At 43.1% G+C, this 19,705-nt stretch overlaps 2 protein-coding genes across 2 annotated transcripts in view; one reads left to right on the top strand and one right to left on the bottom strand.

Moving 5' to 3' along the window:
- rin1b (Ras and Rab interactor 1b) overlaps positions 1-3,948 on the top strand; it is a gene marked incomplete at its 3' end in the record, with an annotated part of 194,846 nt that extends 190,898 nt beyond the window's left edge. The window contains 3 exon segments of the mRNA XM_084312163.1: positions 3,622-3,846; positions 3,848-3,856; positions 3,859-3,948. Coding sequence (XP_084168289.1) covers positions 3,622-3,846; positions 3,848-3,856; positions 3,859-3,948 — 324 coding nt within the window.
- A 5,533-nt stretch (positions 3,949-9,481) lies between these two features.
- LOC311227393 (actin-related protein 2) overlaps positions 9,482-19,705 on the bottom strand; it is an 18,608-nt gene continuing 8,384 nt past the window's right edge. Inside the window, 6 exon segments of the mRNA XM_084313017.1 lie at positions 9,482-11,863; positions 12,534-12,666; positions 13,998-14,143; positions 14,942-15,091; positions 16,386-16,522; positions 17,059-17,188. Coding sequence (XP_084169143.1) covers positions 11,693-11,863; positions 12,534-12,666; positions 13,998-14,143; positions 14,942-15,091; positions 16,386-16,522; positions 17,059-17,188 — 867 coding nt within the window. The 3' untranslated portion in view covers positions 9,482-11,692.

Here is a 19,705-nt window from a genome sequence, read left to right as displayed (position 1 = left end):
CTTTGAACTGCTGCGGTCAGGCAAGCGATACCGGAGTCTCATGGCGAGCACCGAAAGACTCAGAAGAAGCTTCTATCCCCAGGCCATCAGGTTGCTCAACGAACATTAACACTATGCAACAACCATCAAACACACACATCCACACGCACACACTCACTTTAAACAAACAACACACTGCAGCATCCACTCTCCACACTTTAGAACACCTAAACACACTTTAGGGATTTGCACTACAACCCATACCTCAGTACACCTTACTGTAAATTGTACCTAAATTGTACCTCATCCCATTTCTGCTTTGCACTATATAGTATATTGTATATTAGTATATTGCATAGTATATTGTATATTATATGGTAACTCAGTTACTTCTATTCTGCATCGAACATTGTACATATGTATATACTGAACACTGTGTCTACGTACGTGACTTCTATTTTTTACTTCTATTTTTACATGCTATACTATTTTATTTCATACTTATCTTTTGTCTAGCACAGTCTCTGGAGCGTAACAGAAAGAAGCATTTTGTATAAAAGTATTCTGTACTTCTGTATGACAACTATTAAAGAAACTTGAAACTTGAAACATGAAACTGTACACTCTTCCTACCACATATGAACTATTGTGCGGAGGTGTGGGGTAATACCTACAAACCATGCAAAAAAAAGCAAGAAGAATAATCAACAATGTAGGGTATTATGAACACACCAATAACTTATTTATAAAGCTACAAACATTGAAATGTATGGACCTAGTTGATTTCAAAACTGCCCTCATTGTATACAAAGCCAGATACAAACTAATCCCAGGCAGCATTCAAAAATTGTTCAGAGACAGGGAAGGAGAATATAACTTAAGAGGGAGAGGGAATCTTAAACAACCAATGGTACACACTACGCTGAAAAGCATGTGCATATCTGTTTGTGGAGTGAAGTTGTGGAATATTTTACCTGAATACATCAAACTGAGTAAATATATGGCACAATTTAAAAAGCAGCTTAAAAAAATACACATTAGAGAAATACAGAAATGAGTAATGAGGATAAACTAAGTAATCTTAGTTTGTACTGTATTCACTGCTGTCATGTGAATCAAGTTTTTTTCTTTTCGTACTATAAGTAAAAGTATATTCTATATTGTATTATACTAAATTATGTTATAACTAGTAAAATGAATGGAAGAACAAATGTAAATGTAAGGGGGTAGGGATCAATAAGCTTAGCTTCCCTCTACTCCTTTTTGGACATGTCTGCTAACTAAATACATTGCTCTTGACTTGACTCTTGTTTATAATTCCTTTTTTTGAATGTTTTTTGAATTGTTTTAAAAAATAAAAATAAAATTTGTTGTTATGATTGTTCTGTTTGACGGAGCTAGATACCGTGATTTGTTTGGAGGAATATGAAGAATACATGTTCAAAAATAAACTTTTTCATTAATAAATTTTCATTCGTTCATTCATTCATTCATTCATTCATTCATTCATTCATTCATTCATTCATTCCCATGTAACGCTCATATTCATTACGCTATAAAACAGGAACGTATTGATGAAAAAAAATTCTTTATGGCATATTGAAGGGAAGGTTTATACTGTCAATTGACAATGACAATGGATACATAGCTATAATAGAAAATATAGATTTAGCTCTACAAACAACGTCACGTCTAATCTAATGGCCGGGAATGTGTTAACAACAGCAGCAACAACAACAGCAACAATATCAACAGCAACAGCAACAACAGCAGCAACAATATCAACAGCCACCGCAACAATATCAACAGCAACAGCAACAACAACAGCAACAATATCAACAGCAACAGCAACAACAGCAGCAACAATATCAACAGCCACCGCAACAATATCAACAGCAGCAACAGCAACAATATCAACAACAACAACAGCAACCACAACCACAACAACAATGCTTTGGGCAATTTTTACACCCTCTGTTAAAAAACACAATTTTCATTGTACTGAATCTTTAATATATTGGCCCACCGGATGCCGTGGACAGGCAGGCAGGCAGTCAGGCAGGCTGGCTCATTGTCCTCCACAGCAGGTTTATTCTCCCCCTCCTGGGCTCACGAGGCTCCTCCCGCTGGCTTCAAATAGCTGATCTACTCACCCGGCAGTCAGAGCCTCCTCTGACACGGGGACGGACCACAGAGCCAAGCATGAGGAGGTGGGCGGTCAGATAACATGAGATTTACTGAGCAGCATCTATCTGAATGAGGAGGTGGGCGGTCAGATAACATGAGATTTACTGAGCAGCATCTATCTGAAGCAGGCAAGCACAACATGCACACGGACAGCGAGGAGCTCAGCAACTCTGTAAGTTCATGTTGTTACGTGTGTGTGTGTGTGTGTGTGTGTGTGTGTGTGTGTGTGTGTGTGTGTGTGTGTGTGTGTGTGTGTGTGTGTGTGTGTGTGTGTGTGTGTGTGTGTGTGTGTGTGTGTGTGTGTTGGTCCAGGTGTATATGGGATTATGATGTGTGTGTATGTAGGATTGTGGTATGTGCGTGTGTGGCAGTATCTGGATGGGTTTCCCAATGTTTTTTTTTAAGTTGGGATATTTGGCTAATGGCATGTGTGTGTGCGAGTTTGAAAGAGAGAGAGAGAGCGAGAGCGGGTTGTGAAGGCATCTGTAGGTGGTTCTAACATTACATAATGGCTGTGGTACAGTATGCATGGTGCTATGTGTGTAAGAGTGTTGAAACTGTCATGGTAAGACCATTTAGATCATCATTGTACGCTCTGTATGCAAGCTTTTTATGTATAAAATGGCAACACTTGTTGGTAGAGTGGCGTCTATGCTGAGAGCGTCAAAACTTTGTCAGAACATCAAGGCAGCAGAACCTGGATCATGTTTGACCACTAATTTGTTTACAATCCTATCCTGGTGGCTTGATGTGGAGTTTCTCACTATGCCGTATTAATTAGTTTGTGGCGTCTTTGTTTAATTTTATATTAATGAAATGTTGTTTATCTAAGCCAGTTTGATCTTAGTGTGTTCTACTCTTGTTTCATTTTATATTAATGAAATGTTGTTTATCTAAACCATCTTAGTGCGTGCGTGCGTGCGTGCGTGCATGCGTGCGTGCGTGCGTGTGTGTGTGTTGGGTGGGTGGTGGCAGCATTGCTCTATCTTTTCTTATTTCTTTAGAAAGTGTACAAATTGCATCATCTTTTTAGTAGGAAGGCTGAGAGGGAGCCCAGAGTAGATGGGAGATACAGGAGGTGGGAGGTTTCAGCAGGGTTTGATCCCACGCCGACTGGGGTGGCATGTCGTTCCACACAGACGAGGGGTATCGGCCACCTCGATGCCTCTGAGCATGAATCACGTATCGTGCCACTTGTCCATCCGGACGCTCGTGCATTTCTCCTCTTGCTCTCTGGCACTCTCTCTCTCTCTCTCTCTCTCTCTCTCTCTCTCTCTCTCTCTCTCTCTCTCTCTCTCTTGCTCTCTCTCTCTATCTCTCTCTCTCTCTCTCTCTCTCTCTCTCTCTCCCTCTCTCCCTCCCACCTAGTTCAACCTCCCTCCACAAGCATCTTGACCTCCGTTTGTTTTCGCACATGTACAGTAATTACATGTCCCTCTCGCTCTCTCTCTCCAGAGGTGCGTTCGGATACTCTTCCAGGACGGGGAGCGGAGCGCGGTGCAGACATTGCAGTGGCGTGCCGGGGAGAGCTGCCAGGCCCTGGCCCAGCTGTGCGCTGCCACTTTCGGCGTGTCGGACCCCCAGGGCTACGTGCTGTACTGGCGCAGCGGCGGGGAGATGAGGCCGCTGCCCCCGCAGGCGCAGCCCCGGGACCTGGCCGGCGGCCACAGCGAGGGAGGCCCCTCGCTCTCCTACCTGCGCACCGACCACGACTTCAGCAAGATGAGGCGGCTCACCAGAGGGGGCGCCGTGGACCTGAGCGAGTCGGTGTGTGAGGAGTGAGTGGGAGGGGGGGGGTGGGTGGATGGGTGAAGGAGAAGGAGGAGCAGAGGAGGAGGAGGAGGAGGAGAGGGGATCTAGCTTCTCTCTCCCTCTCTCGTCCCATCTCTTTCTCTCTGTCTCGTTTACTATAAAAAATGTATATATAAAAAGCCGCTGTCTTGTGTCTCGTTGTGGGTCCGGACGTGTTGTCAAAAAGCCACAGCCCTTCTAAGAGACTAGGAGTGGATCTCAAACGGTGCACTATTCCTCGCTATGGACCAACATACAGAACAGAACCGGACCAACAGTGAGGGCCATTGTCAGAAGAGTTGTACTTTGTGCCGCTTAGTGGTTCCTCATTAAAAAGGAGTGTACTTTTTGTCACATGGAACATAATGGAATAATAATGGAAGTGGAATTGGGTGTCATTTGGGATATGGACCCAGAGGCATACATTGAAAGGATTACATCATTCAAAATATGCGTGGACTCGCATATTCCAAAAGAGAATGTCCAAGAGGCTACTGTTGCCATGGCAACAAAAAATAATCTTCTGTATGACACATGCAAAGGCAAATTGACCACCTCTGTGATGTAACCCTTTCTCTATATAGCTCTGCATTGATCTAAAAGATCAGGTTCGGGGGTCGGATGTAAACAACGCTGTTTGAAAGGAACGGGATGATTTATGCTCAGTAAAATAGTCAAGACCAAACCTCAATACCAAAGTAAAGAGAGTGCAAAATGTGTTCGCGGTCATCCATAAAGGACTATATTTTGTGTGGATGGTGGTAAGAACAGGACAATTGGAGGCCAACAGGAGAGTTAATTTTCACGCATTCCAGGAGGAAGCCATTTTGTGATTCTAAAGGTGTGATGTTGATGACTCTGCCGTGATAAGTCGAGCTAAGCTCCCAGGTTTGGGGGGGAAACAAGCGGCGGACATTCATTTTGACAACCACTGGAACTGTATTTAACCCTCTGAGGTAAACGATCACACCAGTGTCATTTAGAATTTTGAGAACCGAATATTGAACACTTGGGTTCCAGAATTCCAAAATAGAATTCCGAGGAATGTTCAGGGAAACAAACGTCATACTGATTAATTGAAAATGGGGGACCCCGATGTAAATGAGACGAAAGTCTTTTTGCATCCTCTTAGCAGTTGTTTTGTATTGAGCCGTACTATATTGTACCCATTCTGCAATCTGTTAATAAAGTTTTCAATCAATCAATCAATACCTCAGAGGGTTATGTGGACACTCCATTGACCTGCCACAATTGACCATATTCACACAGCAGCCATTTTGCTCAGGTTGGAATTATTTTCTACCTGAACCATTTTTGCTCTTACGCCATGCTCAGGTTGGGATTCTTTTCCACCCTGAACCGAGTGGAAAGGAATCCCAACCTGAGCATGGCGTAAGAGCAAAAAATGGCCGCCGTGTGAAAGGAATCCAACCTGAGCATGACATAAGGGCAAAATGGCCGCTGTGTGAATATGGTCAATTGTGGCAGGCACAGAAAAGATGGAGGGCAGAAAGACATGCAACAGCATAGATGCCAGCTTCAAACGTATACAGTTGCAGGACATGGCCGTCAGGACACCTCAAAAAGACATTCACATCACTTTTTATGTTTAGTTTCTCCCCATTTCACTCAATGTCACTGAATGTCTCAGTTTTACGTTCTCTTTATGTTTCTTTGCTGTGCTATTATAAAACAACATAACAAGAGGACTGAGGGGAGGACAATATGACCAATGCCAATAACCTGGGACCATGTCATCCTTCATCCTGATTGGCTGAATGTAAAGGTAAAGTCACCTGCTATCTGTGGCTCCTGCTGCAAATCATCGTTGCCAACTGACTGTTCAAATCCAATGACATTGTTTATGAACACGTTGTGTATTATAATAACTATGTTGAATTGTGGGATGCATATCAGGAATATGCCGGATTCTCAACAGATCGTTATCGGCAGGAAGTTTATTTGAAAACAGTGGGGTGTTTTGAATATTATTGCATGCCATTTCATTTGACGTAAATGTATATGATCGTGCGAATGTAGTGAACATGTAAAGGTATTGCGAATGTAGTGCGCTGTCACGCATGTGTTAATTGTTGCTAATGAAATCACGATTTCTTTTTATGTAAAACACACAATTGTATTTTGTGACTTTATTCAATAGCGCAATAAAATTGCAATACAGTATCTGTCCATAATGCCGTAAGATGGCGTTTTTGTGGTATAATATAATAACTTTGTCCATCGTAATGAGACTAGCCACCAAGGGGCAGCAAATCACTTCAAATAATCAGTGTTTCTTATCCGTTAACAATAAAGCAAAACTTTTTTTCTCCCCGTGTTGAACCTAATTATTGTTATTATGGCTATTATTACTATAATGCTGCATTGAAATTCAATAGTGACCTATCTCACTGATTCTAAGTCTTGCCGTTATCCAGTCCTTTTTTATTGTATGGCATGTATCATTGATAATCACACATATTATCCAGTAGTACATATGTATCCATGCACACGTCTGGACTGGTAATCTGGCATACCGGGCATTTTCCCGGTGGGCCGACGCATCTTGGGGCCGATATGATTTGATTTATAAAAGAAAATTTCAAAAAATGTGGTCAACGACCGGCCCATAAAGCAGGGGCAGCGGCCCATTTGTTAATTTTCTATACTGACACTGGGCTGGCCCAATCACATCTCTTACTAAGCCCCACCCCTTCCTCTATGTCCTCTCTCTCTGTTCTTGTATCAGATCAGACGCCGCTCAGAGGCTCGCAGGGAGGTAGTGTGTGTGTGACATGCCATGATGACATGCTGATGATTAATTCAATTAACACATTCTGTGCCACGCCTCTTCTGGGAAACGGCTATGCTAATGCCACCCATTAAACCAATGTAGTCCGTCACCTTGTTTGTAGAGCTATAACTATATTCTATATTATAGCTATGGATACAATACTATAGTCATTTGACACTGGGTTTCTTCCGGTCAAGATGCAAAAAAGAAAAAAAAATCCATCCATACGTTCCCGTTTTATACCGTGGTGAATATGAGTGTTATTTCTGAATGATCCGGGCCAATTCCTGAGAGGCTGGTTATAAGCCGCAATGTGTATTATACCAAATCCATTGGCGTTTTGTCCCTACATACGCTACAATAAAAAAATCAAATACATATGATCGGTATTATGTTCCATCATGAATGCATGAAAGGGTGGGGGAGGGGGGGAGTTTTTCTATGCTTTGTTCGTCACCACGGAATACGTTATGGAGTAGCGTTACACACATACGCTCGAATTGCAATGAAAACATTATTGGATCAATGCAAGATTGATACCATATAGCCCTTACCTTGACTAGGATGTACCCCGAAAAGAATATTCCAATTATCTGATCGCCATTCCAAGTATTGATGTCGATCGTGTTGCCAACATAATCCACCAAAGAACATGAATCAGGAGTGTTTGATTCTTATAAATCCATGCGTTATAACCGCGCATCATGCCCGACTGGGAAAAGTCCGCCTGGACCTATATAATTGACGCACAGCCAAAGACTCAACGTTTCAAAGGATGTGCAATACCGGCCGCATCCTACAAGGCGGCGGTATTGGACTTTTGCGATCTCAGACTTATTCCCTATGATAACACCAGGCTCCCTGGATGGAATAGGGTATTAAAATTAAAGATTAAAATAAACGACCCAGAAACGAGAATCTTCGTTTATGGCACTGAACGGTTGGGGCCCAAAAAACGAGAATTCTCGTGAACGGCACTGAATGTGTTAATGTTGATAATAATATGACAACATACTCGTAACGCTATCATAAAGTGAGACCGTCAACTACTGCTGGTGGTCTCTCAGTCAGTCAATGTCAAATAGCGCAGCATAAGCTATTGGCATTGTTTTTGTAGCTTAGCCGCTATTGTAGCATAGTTCCCTAATGCAGTCGCAACTCTGGCTATTCTAACGTTAACTAGCTAATGTTATTTTGTCAGCATCGCGTTGGCTAAGCCCAGGTTGCTGTGAGTGACCTAGGTCCATATCGTATCATCATAATATTATTAAAATCATTAGGATAAGGGTTCCCTTGATAAAGATGAACGAAAAGGCTGTAGGCGAAAACACCTGTAGCTCAACTGCAACTGCTCAACTTATTTTCAGCCAGGTATGGTGGAAACTATTAGGATATATATGGTATGGATTACTTACTGTTATTACTATCTGGTAGCTCTCCACCTACACAAATCGTTTTTTGTTTGCTGCTGTGCTGTCCATTGAGCAATGAGCATGCACCTTCACGTGATAGGCATATTACTGTAGGTCAAACTCGCCAAACGAACAAGCACACCATTGATTTAATTCCCATATAAATCACATACAAAGATGAAAGATCTAACTATTATTCCTCTCTGAACATGAATATAAAACAAAAAGGTGATCTATTAACTGTGTAAACCTTATGCAATATTCATTATTGATATTTAGATACTTGAAATCTGTATGAACTGAGTAGTTAGTGTCAAATTAAATGAGATGGAACAGCTCCATGCATTAATTGAATAAACTATTTTCTCATTACCAGTATGGTATTGTTTAAATTGTACAGCTTTTTGCACATCTTTGTCAGTGAATTCCAACTATTCTGGACCTGAATGTACCAGTTAATTGTAATCATCTCTCTCTCCTTATGTCTAGACAAGCCAGGTTGTGGAGGAGAGAGACAGGGAGGAACAGGCTGTAGACTACTTTGCCCGTCCTGAGCCTGCTATGATGCAGGTGTTTTTACATTCAGCCAAGAGTGAGTGAGTACACTGGTCCACTTATCCATGGCACGTACTACCCAGCTTTGTAGTGGTTTTGGGGAATAGTACAGTAGGTACGCATATTTAAGGGGACCGCAAGGATGGTGTACTGGTGGGTGGTGTCCGACCGATTGTGGTGGGCCGGTCTGGGCCAAAAATGCCAGGGCAGATTTTTTTGTCCCAGTCCAGCCCTGTCCATGCACACCACCCACCCTCACGCCATGCTCACGTGGGGCTGTTCAGTCAACAGTGTTCACTTCGGCCTGTTCATTCATTTTAATGTATAGTAGACCTCCTGACCACAACGGGACTGCTTTAAAACACACCCATACGTAAATGATAAATGACAAAAAGAAAACCACAACAATAATCATATGAAACAAGGGGGGAGGGGGGGGGTTACGACCTGAATGGAAAATAATGAGAAGAGAGAAAAGGATGATGCTCCTGTTGACAAACATCATGATTTGTTATCTGAGGGAAGCGATGGTTGTGATTGGAGGATCAAGAGAGTTGAGATAGGTCAATTGAATCCCTCTGATGAAGAGCCATGAAGTTCCTTTTTGAGTTTTTAGATGAAAGACGTCCCCAAACTTAATTATCTAAAGATGGTAAGTTGGAGTATTGTGGTCATTCATAGTTAAAGAGAGTAGAGGCTGAGTACTTTATTATCTAAAGATGTTAAGTCACAGTGTTGTGTTCATTCATAGTTAAGGACAGTAGAGGTTGACTACTTTATTATCCAAAGATGGTAAGTTACAGTGTCGTGTTCATTCATAGTTAAGGACAGTAGAGGTTGAGTACTTTATTATCTAAAGATGGTAAGTTACAGTGTTGTGTTCATTCATAGTTAAGGACAGTAGAGGATGAGTACTTTATTATCTAAAGATGGTTAGTTAGTGTTGTGTTCATTCATAGTTAAAGACAGTAGAGGCTGAGTAGTTGGCGTCATGTATCACATTCACACTCCAAGGTGATTTAGATGGACTCTACAGCTGCAAAATACGGGGCCTGTCCAAAAGTTATTTTAACGTATATGCGTCTTTGTCTGAAGGGTTAAATTTTACATTCTCTAATTCAGTCCGTGGCGAGCACTCCAGCATAAAGATGAGAGGAGAGGATAAGAAATTATCCTTATTAGTTCCATAAGCCGTATTCAACATAAAAAAAATAAAGTATAACTTAACTCATCTATTGGCACAATAGGGGTCTTTGATTTATTCCAGCAGACACATTTGATTGGTTACGCCTCCAGATTCTGGTGAACCCGTTCAGGTGTACAGTCTCACGCGTGAGGTCAGAGCGAGTTCTAGAGAGTTCTAGAATGGCGGGAGTTTCACAAAGCTGGCGTGGTGTCAGGTGGGTCGTGTGAGAAGGTCCACAATGCAGCAGTGCATAATGTGGACGCCTTCTAGCCCTCACCCTCCTGTATTGGTAATACCATACCATTGCTCTAGCATCTCAATAGTTGGGACCACACATATTCGAGTATTTCAAGGGGGGAAACATTTAATCACATATCAAGAAAATGCCGGGGTGTTGCTAGCTAGCTGAGTTAACATTAGCAAGCTGAGCTAAAGTTAACATTAGCTAGCTGAGTTAACATTAGCAAGCTGAGCTAACATTAGCTAGCTGAGCTAACATTAGAAAACTGAGCTAACATTAGCTAGCTGAGCTAACATTAGCTAGCTGAGTTAACATTAGCTAGCTGAGTTAACATTAGCAAGCTGAACTAACATTAGCTAGCTGAGCTAACATTAGCAAACTGAGCTAACATTAGTTGGTTGCCGGTGCGTCACTGACGTTACCGTTGCCCAGGACGGGAGGGTAAAGACTAGAAGGCGTCCACATCACAGCCGGCTGCGTTGCATTGTGGACTCTGCTCTCGACACGGCTTCACGACACTCCGCCGTTCTAAGATACAATTATTATTTTATTTTTTTAACTTTGACCAGTCACCTGGTTCTTTTAGCGTTTATCGCTTTTTCTTCGCATTCATACTTGGTCAAGTTCGACCGACAGAAGCAGGCTGAAAGGGTTCAGATGGGGGGGAAAGACACTCTGGGAAAGGCACGGCTGCCGTCCGGGATTCGAACGCGCTCAGCCCCAGATCCGCGCGAGCGCGGTTGTCCACGGCGCTGAAATAGCACTCGCGGTACGTGGTGAGCTACTGGAGCTCCCTCTAAGATACAATTATGAGAAAACGCTCTAGCGGTGCAGGGGCAAGGCTAAGAGAATCATTAATGACTCCAGTCACCCGAACAACTGCCTCTTTGAACTGCTGCGGTCAGGCAAGCGATACCGGAGTCTCAAGGCGAGCACAGAAAGACTCAGAAGAAGCTTCTATCCCCAGGCCATCAGGCTGCTCAACGAACAATGAACACTACACAACAACAACCATCAAACGCACATAGCACACACATCCACACGCACACACTCACTTTAAACAAACACACTGTAGCACCCACTCCCCACACTTTATAGCACACACTCACTTTAAACAAACACACTGTAGCACCCACTCCCCACACTTTATATTTATTGATGAAGGATTGCACTACAACTCGTACACCTTACTGTAAATTGTACCTAAATTGTACCTCATCCCATTTCTGCTTAGCACTATATAGTATTGTACATTAGTACACTGCATAGTATTGTATATTATATGGTAACTCATTACGTCTATTCTGCATCGAACATTGTACATATGTCTATACTGAACACTGGGACCTCATTTTCTACTTCTAATTTACATGCTATACTATGTTATTTGATACTATCTTGTCTAGCACAGTCTCTGGAGCGTAACAGTAAGAAGCATTTTGTATGAAAGTATTCTGTACTTCTGTATGACAACTATTAAAGAAACTTGAAACTTGAAACTAACAAACATACACCCGAAAGGGTTTGTAAACAATGAGGTTTCGTTCTCATCGGATGCCTCCTCTCAGTTTATCCAGCACTCCGATGCCTTTCTCCAGGTACTCGGCCCGGCTCAGCCAGAAGGACTCCTTATCTTTCATGATGTTGGCCAGGACCGCCCCGCCCAGGAACACCAGGTGCTTACGTCTGGGAGGGTCCTCGATGCGAATCTTAAATTTCTGCAGTATAGAGAAAAAAAAGAAGGGAGAGGATGGTGTAGGAGAAAATCATTAGTCATAGGATATTCATATAGAATATTGTATTGGGTGTGTGTGTCCTTGTTTTCCTACAAGGTAAATTAGCTACTTTAAGGTCATACTGCATTTATATAGCGCTTTAGAACTTATGTCACACATTCACGGCAGAGGCAACCCTGCAAGGTGCCAACCTGCTCATCCGGAGCAGTTGGGGGTTAAGTGTCTTGCTCTAGTTGAAATTGAACCGTGCGTGCGTGCGTGCGTGCGTGCGTGCCTGTGTGTGTGTGTGCGGGCACACGTGCATCCATGTGTGTGTGCTTAGGTATGACTGTATGTGTACCTTTCTGCATGCACGTCTGTCTGTCTGTCTGTCAAAGCTACTGATAAATAGTCTTACCAGTGATGCAGTGGTAAGATAAGAGGTGGGAAGACTATGAAATGTAGTAGATAATCACCAATAATTACACACACACACACATACATAATATATATATATATATACATTTAAAATACCATTATTATCATGTATCAATCTGGATAATATAATCTATTATCTACACACTATGAATTTCAGCTTAAAGAAAAGGTGAGGAAACTCTATTTCACAAATAAAAAGGTGTGTAAAACTGAGTGTAGGCGGCTTGTTTCTTACCGATAGTTTCTCAGTGTCTCCGTTGAGCACCTGCTCCAGATACAGCTGCTTGATCTCCCTCTCCAGCCGCGAGGGCAGGCCCGGGTACATGGTGGTCCCTCCCGACAGCACGATGTGCTTATAGAAGTCTGCCCTGTGTAGTGAGACACGTGCGGTGGTCGTTAAGGCCTGGGAATCGCCAGGGACTTCAGGATTCAACTGGATTCAACTGGATCACAATGATATTACAATGATTCCCGTCGCCGTGCATGGCGGTGTGAGTGGCGTGCGGGCTGTTTGTGTTTTTCTTCGGCCATGACATGCTTTATCGGGGGGGGGGGGGGGGGGTCTTGGATGGGGATGTGGTAGGGATTGATGTGTGGGGTATTTGGGGGACTGACCGGGGGGGGGGGGGGGGGGGTCACATGCCTTTGAGCATCATTGTACTTATTTTATGCCTATTCTTAAGTCTGCACATTTACATTGCACTACTTTTATTATCTTTTAGACCTATTCTTATGTCTGCAATTTATGCATTGTTTTTTATTCTGTTAATTGTGTGCTGATGTTATGCCTATGTTCATTTTATACTAATTGCTGTGGGGCACTCTGGACTGCGGTCCATGTGTGGAAAAAAAGTATTATATAGATAGTTATTAATATTTATTATTGTTATATTGTAGAAATGTGTGCATTGAAATGTCTGTAAAGTCTCGACGACATTGAAAATTAGGTTTGAATGAATATGATTACTAGATTACGAAACGACTCTTGAAGCATCCCGACTCTTGATTCTGTCTCATTCACGAATTCCTGGTAAATCCTGAGACTGCACATCCCATGTGGCTTTACAGTAGAACTTCCAGATAACACCCGCTGGATTCTGCCGCTTTACAGTAGAACTTCCAGATAACACCCGCTGGATTCTGCCGCTTTACAGTAGAACTTCCAGATAACACCCGCTGGATTCTGCCGCTTTACAGTAGAACTTCCAGATAACACCCGCTGGATTCTACCGCTTTACAGTAGAACTTCCAGATAACACCCGCTGGATTCTACCACTTTACAATAGAACTTCCAGATAACACCCGCTGGATTCTACCACTGACCTGAGCTCTGTTATTCTATAAGAAACAGTAGTGTGATTATACAGGGTCTCTGACCTGAGCTCTGTTATTCTATAAGAAACAGTAGTGTGATTATACAGGGTCTCTGACCTGAGCTCTGTTATTCTATAAGAAACAGTAGTGTGGGCACCCAAGTGGCGACCCATGTAACGCGCTGTGTCGCAAAGCGGCCGACCCGGGTTCGATTCCCGGACCCGGCGTCCTTTGCCGAATGTCTTCCCCCCACTCTGTCTCCCGTTCTTCCTCTCTCTCTCTCTCTCTCTACCGGACTGCCCGGTAGTACAAACAAATACAAATCTACCAAAAACATAATTTGAAAAAAGAAAAGAAACAGTAGTGTGATTATACAGGGTCTGACCTGAGGTCTATGTCGGCAGCCTGGATGGTGTTGAACAGCAGCTCGGCCACGCCCGCTCCCTCCACGTTGATGAGGTGGGGCTGGAACAGTGCCTCCGGGGCCCCGAACCTCTCGCCCCCCACCATCACCTGTCGGCCATCGGGCAGCTGCAACACGGAAAGGATCCGTTCATTCATACAGTCAAGAAGTTGCATAGATTTCATTTAAAATACACTGTGCAAAGTGGCCATTGGTTTTAAGAGTTTCAACCTTTGAATTTTCTCAATTATAATTATTTTCTGTTCATCATGGGTATATGGGTATATATGCATGGTTCTATTTGGCTCAGTTTGTTGGGTCAATTAAGTCCGTCAGTGTCGTGTGTCAAATGAAGACTTGGGACCAATGGGACCCAATCAAATATATATATTTTTTTTTTTTTTACTTACTCATTTTACAAGTGTGATAAATTCAAACATTACAAAAAGTTTAACTTTTCTTTGCTTAAAAAAGTTACACTTTCCCTGTTTCTGAAGTGGGATTTAGGATTTTTATTGTGCTTCACTGCATGTGGGCTCCTCTCTGGCTCCAGTCAAGTTGTTGTACTGATATTAATGACCCGCCAATGACACCCCCCACCCATGGTGTCTATCGTAAAGAGTAGGGGGTTCCCCGACGTTCCTGGACAAATTCCCAATCAGGTCTCTGACATCAAGGCCACCTGATCATGCCTCCCACCCTTAATTGGCTGATATCAATCCCTGTCTCCTGAGCCATTCAGCCATTGTGTAGTGTGACGTGTGCCTGGTGCCAGTGTATGGCAGCCATTGAGCCTGCGTAGCCCAAGGTTGGGTGCTGCCAGTGGTGATGAAGGAGGCAATTTCCACCCTACATTGTGGGGAGCGCTTTGAGTGTCTATAAAAGCGCTCTATAAATGTGATGATCATTCATTCATTCATATATACCATGTATGACTCCACCAGCACTGTGGTCTCCAGAGCCAGGCGCTGCTCCTGCTCGATGTTGTAGCCCACGTAGCACAGCTTCTCCTTCAGCATGCGCACCGTCTCAAAGTCTGCTGAGTGGTTGAAGGCGTAGCCTCGCAGCAGCAGGAGCTGATGGAGGAAGAAGAAGAAGGAGGAGAGGAGTATATAGTGACGGGAATGACGGCTCTTTGAAGGGAGCCGGATCTTTTGGCTCTGTTTCCTTTCCAAGAGGCTCATTGTTCCTTTTTGGGGGGGGGGGGGTTACTTGGTTTATCAGTCTTAAATCAAAGTCTTTGTCCGTGGAATAATCACTAGGATAATGACTAGGATGATTCAAACTTCGATACTTAAAGCCCCTGGAAACAAAGCGTCAACTCGTTAGAATGTATGTGTGATATGCAACATGAGTGTGATATTAAGCCACCAAAGTTTGAATGAATATAGGCCTATATTAAGGTGACATGACGTCCCCGATTTTCAGAGACAGTCCCTGAATTAAGTCATCTGTCGTCGACCATATCCTGTCTCTGAAAACGTCCCAGATTCGTTCTTACAGTAAAAATTTTTTAAATAATAACATTTATATCCTTATCGCGTTATAGAAGGATTCATAACAACTTTTTTTAATACATTTTTTTATTCTATTTATTTTTGGGCTTTGTGTATTTTTCACCCATCCCAATTTTTGGTCGTTATGCCAATTCCCTTCCTGGTCGTTGCGCGCATTGCCCCACTGTCAGCCTGGGGAGGGTGTAGAACTACCACATGCCTCCTCCGATACATGTGGAGTCGCCAGCCGCTTCTTTTCACCTGACAGCGAGGAGTTTCACTGGGGGAACGTAACGTGTGCGGAGGTTCATGCTATTTCCCCAAGATCCCCGCCCTGCTGAACAGGCACCCCGACCGACCAGTAGGAGTCGCAGTTTACAACGACCAGGAAACAAACCCCACCGGCTTCCCACCCGCTAACACTGCCAATTGTGTTAGTAGGGACGACTGACCAAGCCGAAGGTACCGCTGACAGCTGGATTAGATCCCTGCGTTGGTAGGCGAGTGCTTAGTCCACTGCGCTACCCAGCCGCACCTATTCATAACAACTTTTGACATGAAAAATAAAGTGCATGCAATATTTAGATTCACAACAACAAGATCCACCTGTGTTCACGTAAAGGGGAATGGATTTAGGGCAGGCAGTGAAATGGGCTCAACAAACAATAAAAAATAACATCTCCCGCCAAAGTATGACTCGGTTCCCTTCGTTCGTACCAAAGAGCCGTTCAAAAGAATCGGATCATTGGCGACCCTCACATCACAGGAGGGGAGTCCGGTGAGGGGGGGTGGGTTACAGTGAAGCTGCTCGCTGAAAACAATTAAGAAAAAAAAAGCAAGTCCAATATAGAAATTGCGGTTTGTCGTGGCCCACCTTGATGAGGTAGCGTGTGATGTCACGTCCTGCGATGTCCAGCCGCCGTGTGAGGTGGGGCAGAGAGAAGCCCTCGTACACCGGACATATGTGGGTGACCCCGTCCCCAGAGTCCAGGACCACACCTGTCAGCAAGCCTGGACACATGATCAAACACACTCAATCAATCAATCTGCTTAATTTAGTCAGAAACCTGCTAATAGTCTTTTATAGATTTGAATGTCAGAAATCTATTATAATCTATACATAAAGTGTGGAAAGGTGAAAGTGTGCTTTTCATGTTGTCAGAAATCTATTACAATCTTTTCTCTCTTTTTTTATATAGATTATAATGACAGAAATCTATAAGAAAGAATTTAATGTCAATTTTCATTTCATGCCTGTTGATAATTATGGCAATTTTATGTTAATGTTATGCCTATTTTGTGTCTACATTATGTGGAGCACTTTGGGCTGCAATTCTGGTATGAAAGGTGCTATACAAATAATAATTACGTTTTATTATTATTATTATTATTGTTATTGTTATCAATCAATTAATCAATCCATAAATAGGGCTCACTGGACAAACAGCACATTCAGGGATTAAACCCAAGACATTTTTGATCTAGTGTTAACTTGATTTACCAATGAAATGTGAAGTTTGAATCAAAGGGTGGTGTTGTGGACGTACCCTGGGCGTAAAGAGTGAGCACTGCCTGAATCGCCACGTAGATGCCGTGAAACTGGTAGGTCTCAAACATGACCTCTGTGATCTTCTCCCGGTTCTTAGTGGGGTTCATGGGCGGCTCGGTCAGCAGAACCTGGGAGAGTCAAATTCAATACAGTTTAATATGGTAATGTTAATATTCATATATTTGCAGAGCATTGTACCTCCACTATGACTTTAAAAACTATTCATCCTACTCCTACCACTCCTCCTCTACACCTGCTCCTACCACTCCTCCTCCCCACTGTATGTATATTTCTCTCCCACCCGCCCACCCCCTCCTAATGTACAGTCTCCTCCCCACCGTATGTGTGAGCTGTGGTGTTCCACAAGGAAGCATACTAGGACCGCTACTGTTCCTAATTTATGCAAATGACATGTCGTCAGCTTGTGACTGCAACTTGTTCCTGTTTGCGGACGACTCAGCCCTGCTGGTCTCTGACAAGAACAAGTTACAGGTTGAAAAAACCCTCAGCTAGGAACTAGGCAAAATCTGCATATGGCTCGCTGGTAACAAACTATCATTACACATGGGCAAAACAGAGTCCATTCTCTTCGGTTCAAATAACAACCGGCTTCGCAGTTACAGTGGGTGACAATATTGTCACAAGGAAAGATGAAATTACCTACCTGGGTTCCATCCTAGAGGCTAATCTTTCCTGTGACAAAATTGCATCCAATGTAATAAAAAAAAGTCAACCAACGAACTCGATTCTTGTACCGGATCACCTCTCTGGTAAACAAGAATACCCTGAAGACTCTGGCAGGAGCACTCATTCAAGGGTACTACGACTATGCTTGCACCGCATGGTACCAAAGCACCTCAAAAGGCACTAAAAACAAAATTACAAACATCTCAAAACAAACTGGTCAGACTACTGCTTGACCTTACTCCTAGAACCCACCTCACCCCTGCCCCACTTTGACAACCTAGGATGGCTTAGAGTAGACGACAAAGTACAGCAACTTGCAATTGGGCTGGTCTACAAGATACACTACACGACCAAGGTACCCATGTACATGTCAAAATACTTCCCAAAGGTCAGTGAATACCACGATCACAACACCAGAGGGAGCTCCACAAATCATGTTAAACCCAGATTCGGCTCAAACAAGGGACTAAACACGTTTCGCAATTATGCCACATCAATGTGGAACGCCCTACCCAAAGCCTGTAAAGGATGTGAATCACTACCCACTTTCAAAACCACTCTCAAAGAACACCTACCGGAGACTGCAATTCGAAACTGGCCCCTGCTAATGTCCTACCCAACCCCCTCCAATGAACAGTAAATGACCAAGTATGGCTTTGTCAATATTCCAATGTACAGTTTTGCTTGTACAGTGTCCCCCACCCACCCCCTACCCAACCCCCCCCCCCCCCCCCCCCCCCCCCCCCCCCCCCCCACCCACCCAACCACCTCCAATGTACAGTTCCCCCCGATCAGATTCCGATACCTAAGCTTTGGGTATTGGCCGATACCGATACTCATCCAATACCAGTGCATACATTTAAAAAAATATATATATTATATTATATTATATAAATTATAACATTTTATTTAATTTTTTTTTACAGATACTGTTTTATATAATACTGTTTTTTTAGTAATAACGAGAAAGTAATGGTATTTATTCAACAACAGGTGATTGTATAGATTAGAATTAGTATCATTAATTGACAACTATGCTCAATGAGTTCACCCACGGAATGGTTGTTGGGACATACGTTATACGTTGTTGGACTTGCTACCCAGAAGGCTCCGGTTCAGTTAGCTAGTAGCAGAGGCTCTGTTGTGATTTTTAATGCACAATAAATATTCAACATTCTCTTTTGAGACTCCGCCTCAGACTCTTATCATTTGGCACTAAAAGCTAACATTGTCACCGGTATGGCTGTGTCATTATGTCATTAACACTTTGACTGCCCATCACGAGCTTTCTCGGGTTTACCCCCCCGCTGGTTGAAGGCCCACTCACTAGTTTTTTTTTTTATTAGCGATCTGAAATCATATTTCATCAACCAAGTCTACCGTTGGAAAATCAACCACTCCAGGCGCTCAGATGTGAAAAAAGCGCCCCATATCGCCTCCCAGATGGTAATTCACCCTTTTGGATTGAACTCAATGAAAATGTATGAGAAAAAAAAAAAACGGAATCCACGTTTTACTTCTCACTCATGCAAACCGCCGTCGACCAGTTTCACACGCTGGAGTTTCCAGAGCAAGCGGGGATTATGTGTTTTTACACTATACTCGGTGGATCAATAAAATGGATCGATTTTTTTGAATGGCGATCCAGGAATTGGAATAATCCATTTGGATACCATCTGATCTCAGGTAAGGAATCTATGTTACCATCATTCATTCATTCATTCATTCACCTGCTCCTACCACTCCTCTTCCACCGTCCAATCTCTAATCCTCCTCCTCCTACCAATTCTACAACTATCACTACTACTACTACTACTACTCTACTACTGCTGCTGCTACTATCACTACTACTACAACCAGGGCCGCCTGGAGAAATGCGAGGCCCTGTGCAAGATTAGAGCGAGAGAGCGAGAGAGAGCGAGAGCTCCCGTTCTACAGTCAATATACAGCAGGGGTCA

The sequence above is a fragment of the Notolepis coatsorum genome (genome assembly GCF_963971535.1).
Source record: "Notolepis coatsorum genome assembly, chromosome: 4".
Lineage (NCBI taxonomy): Eukaryota > Metazoa > Chordata > Actinopteri > Aulopiformes > Paralepididae > Notolepis > Notolepis coatsorum.
This window is presented reverse-complemented; position numbering and strand designations above follow the sequence as displayed.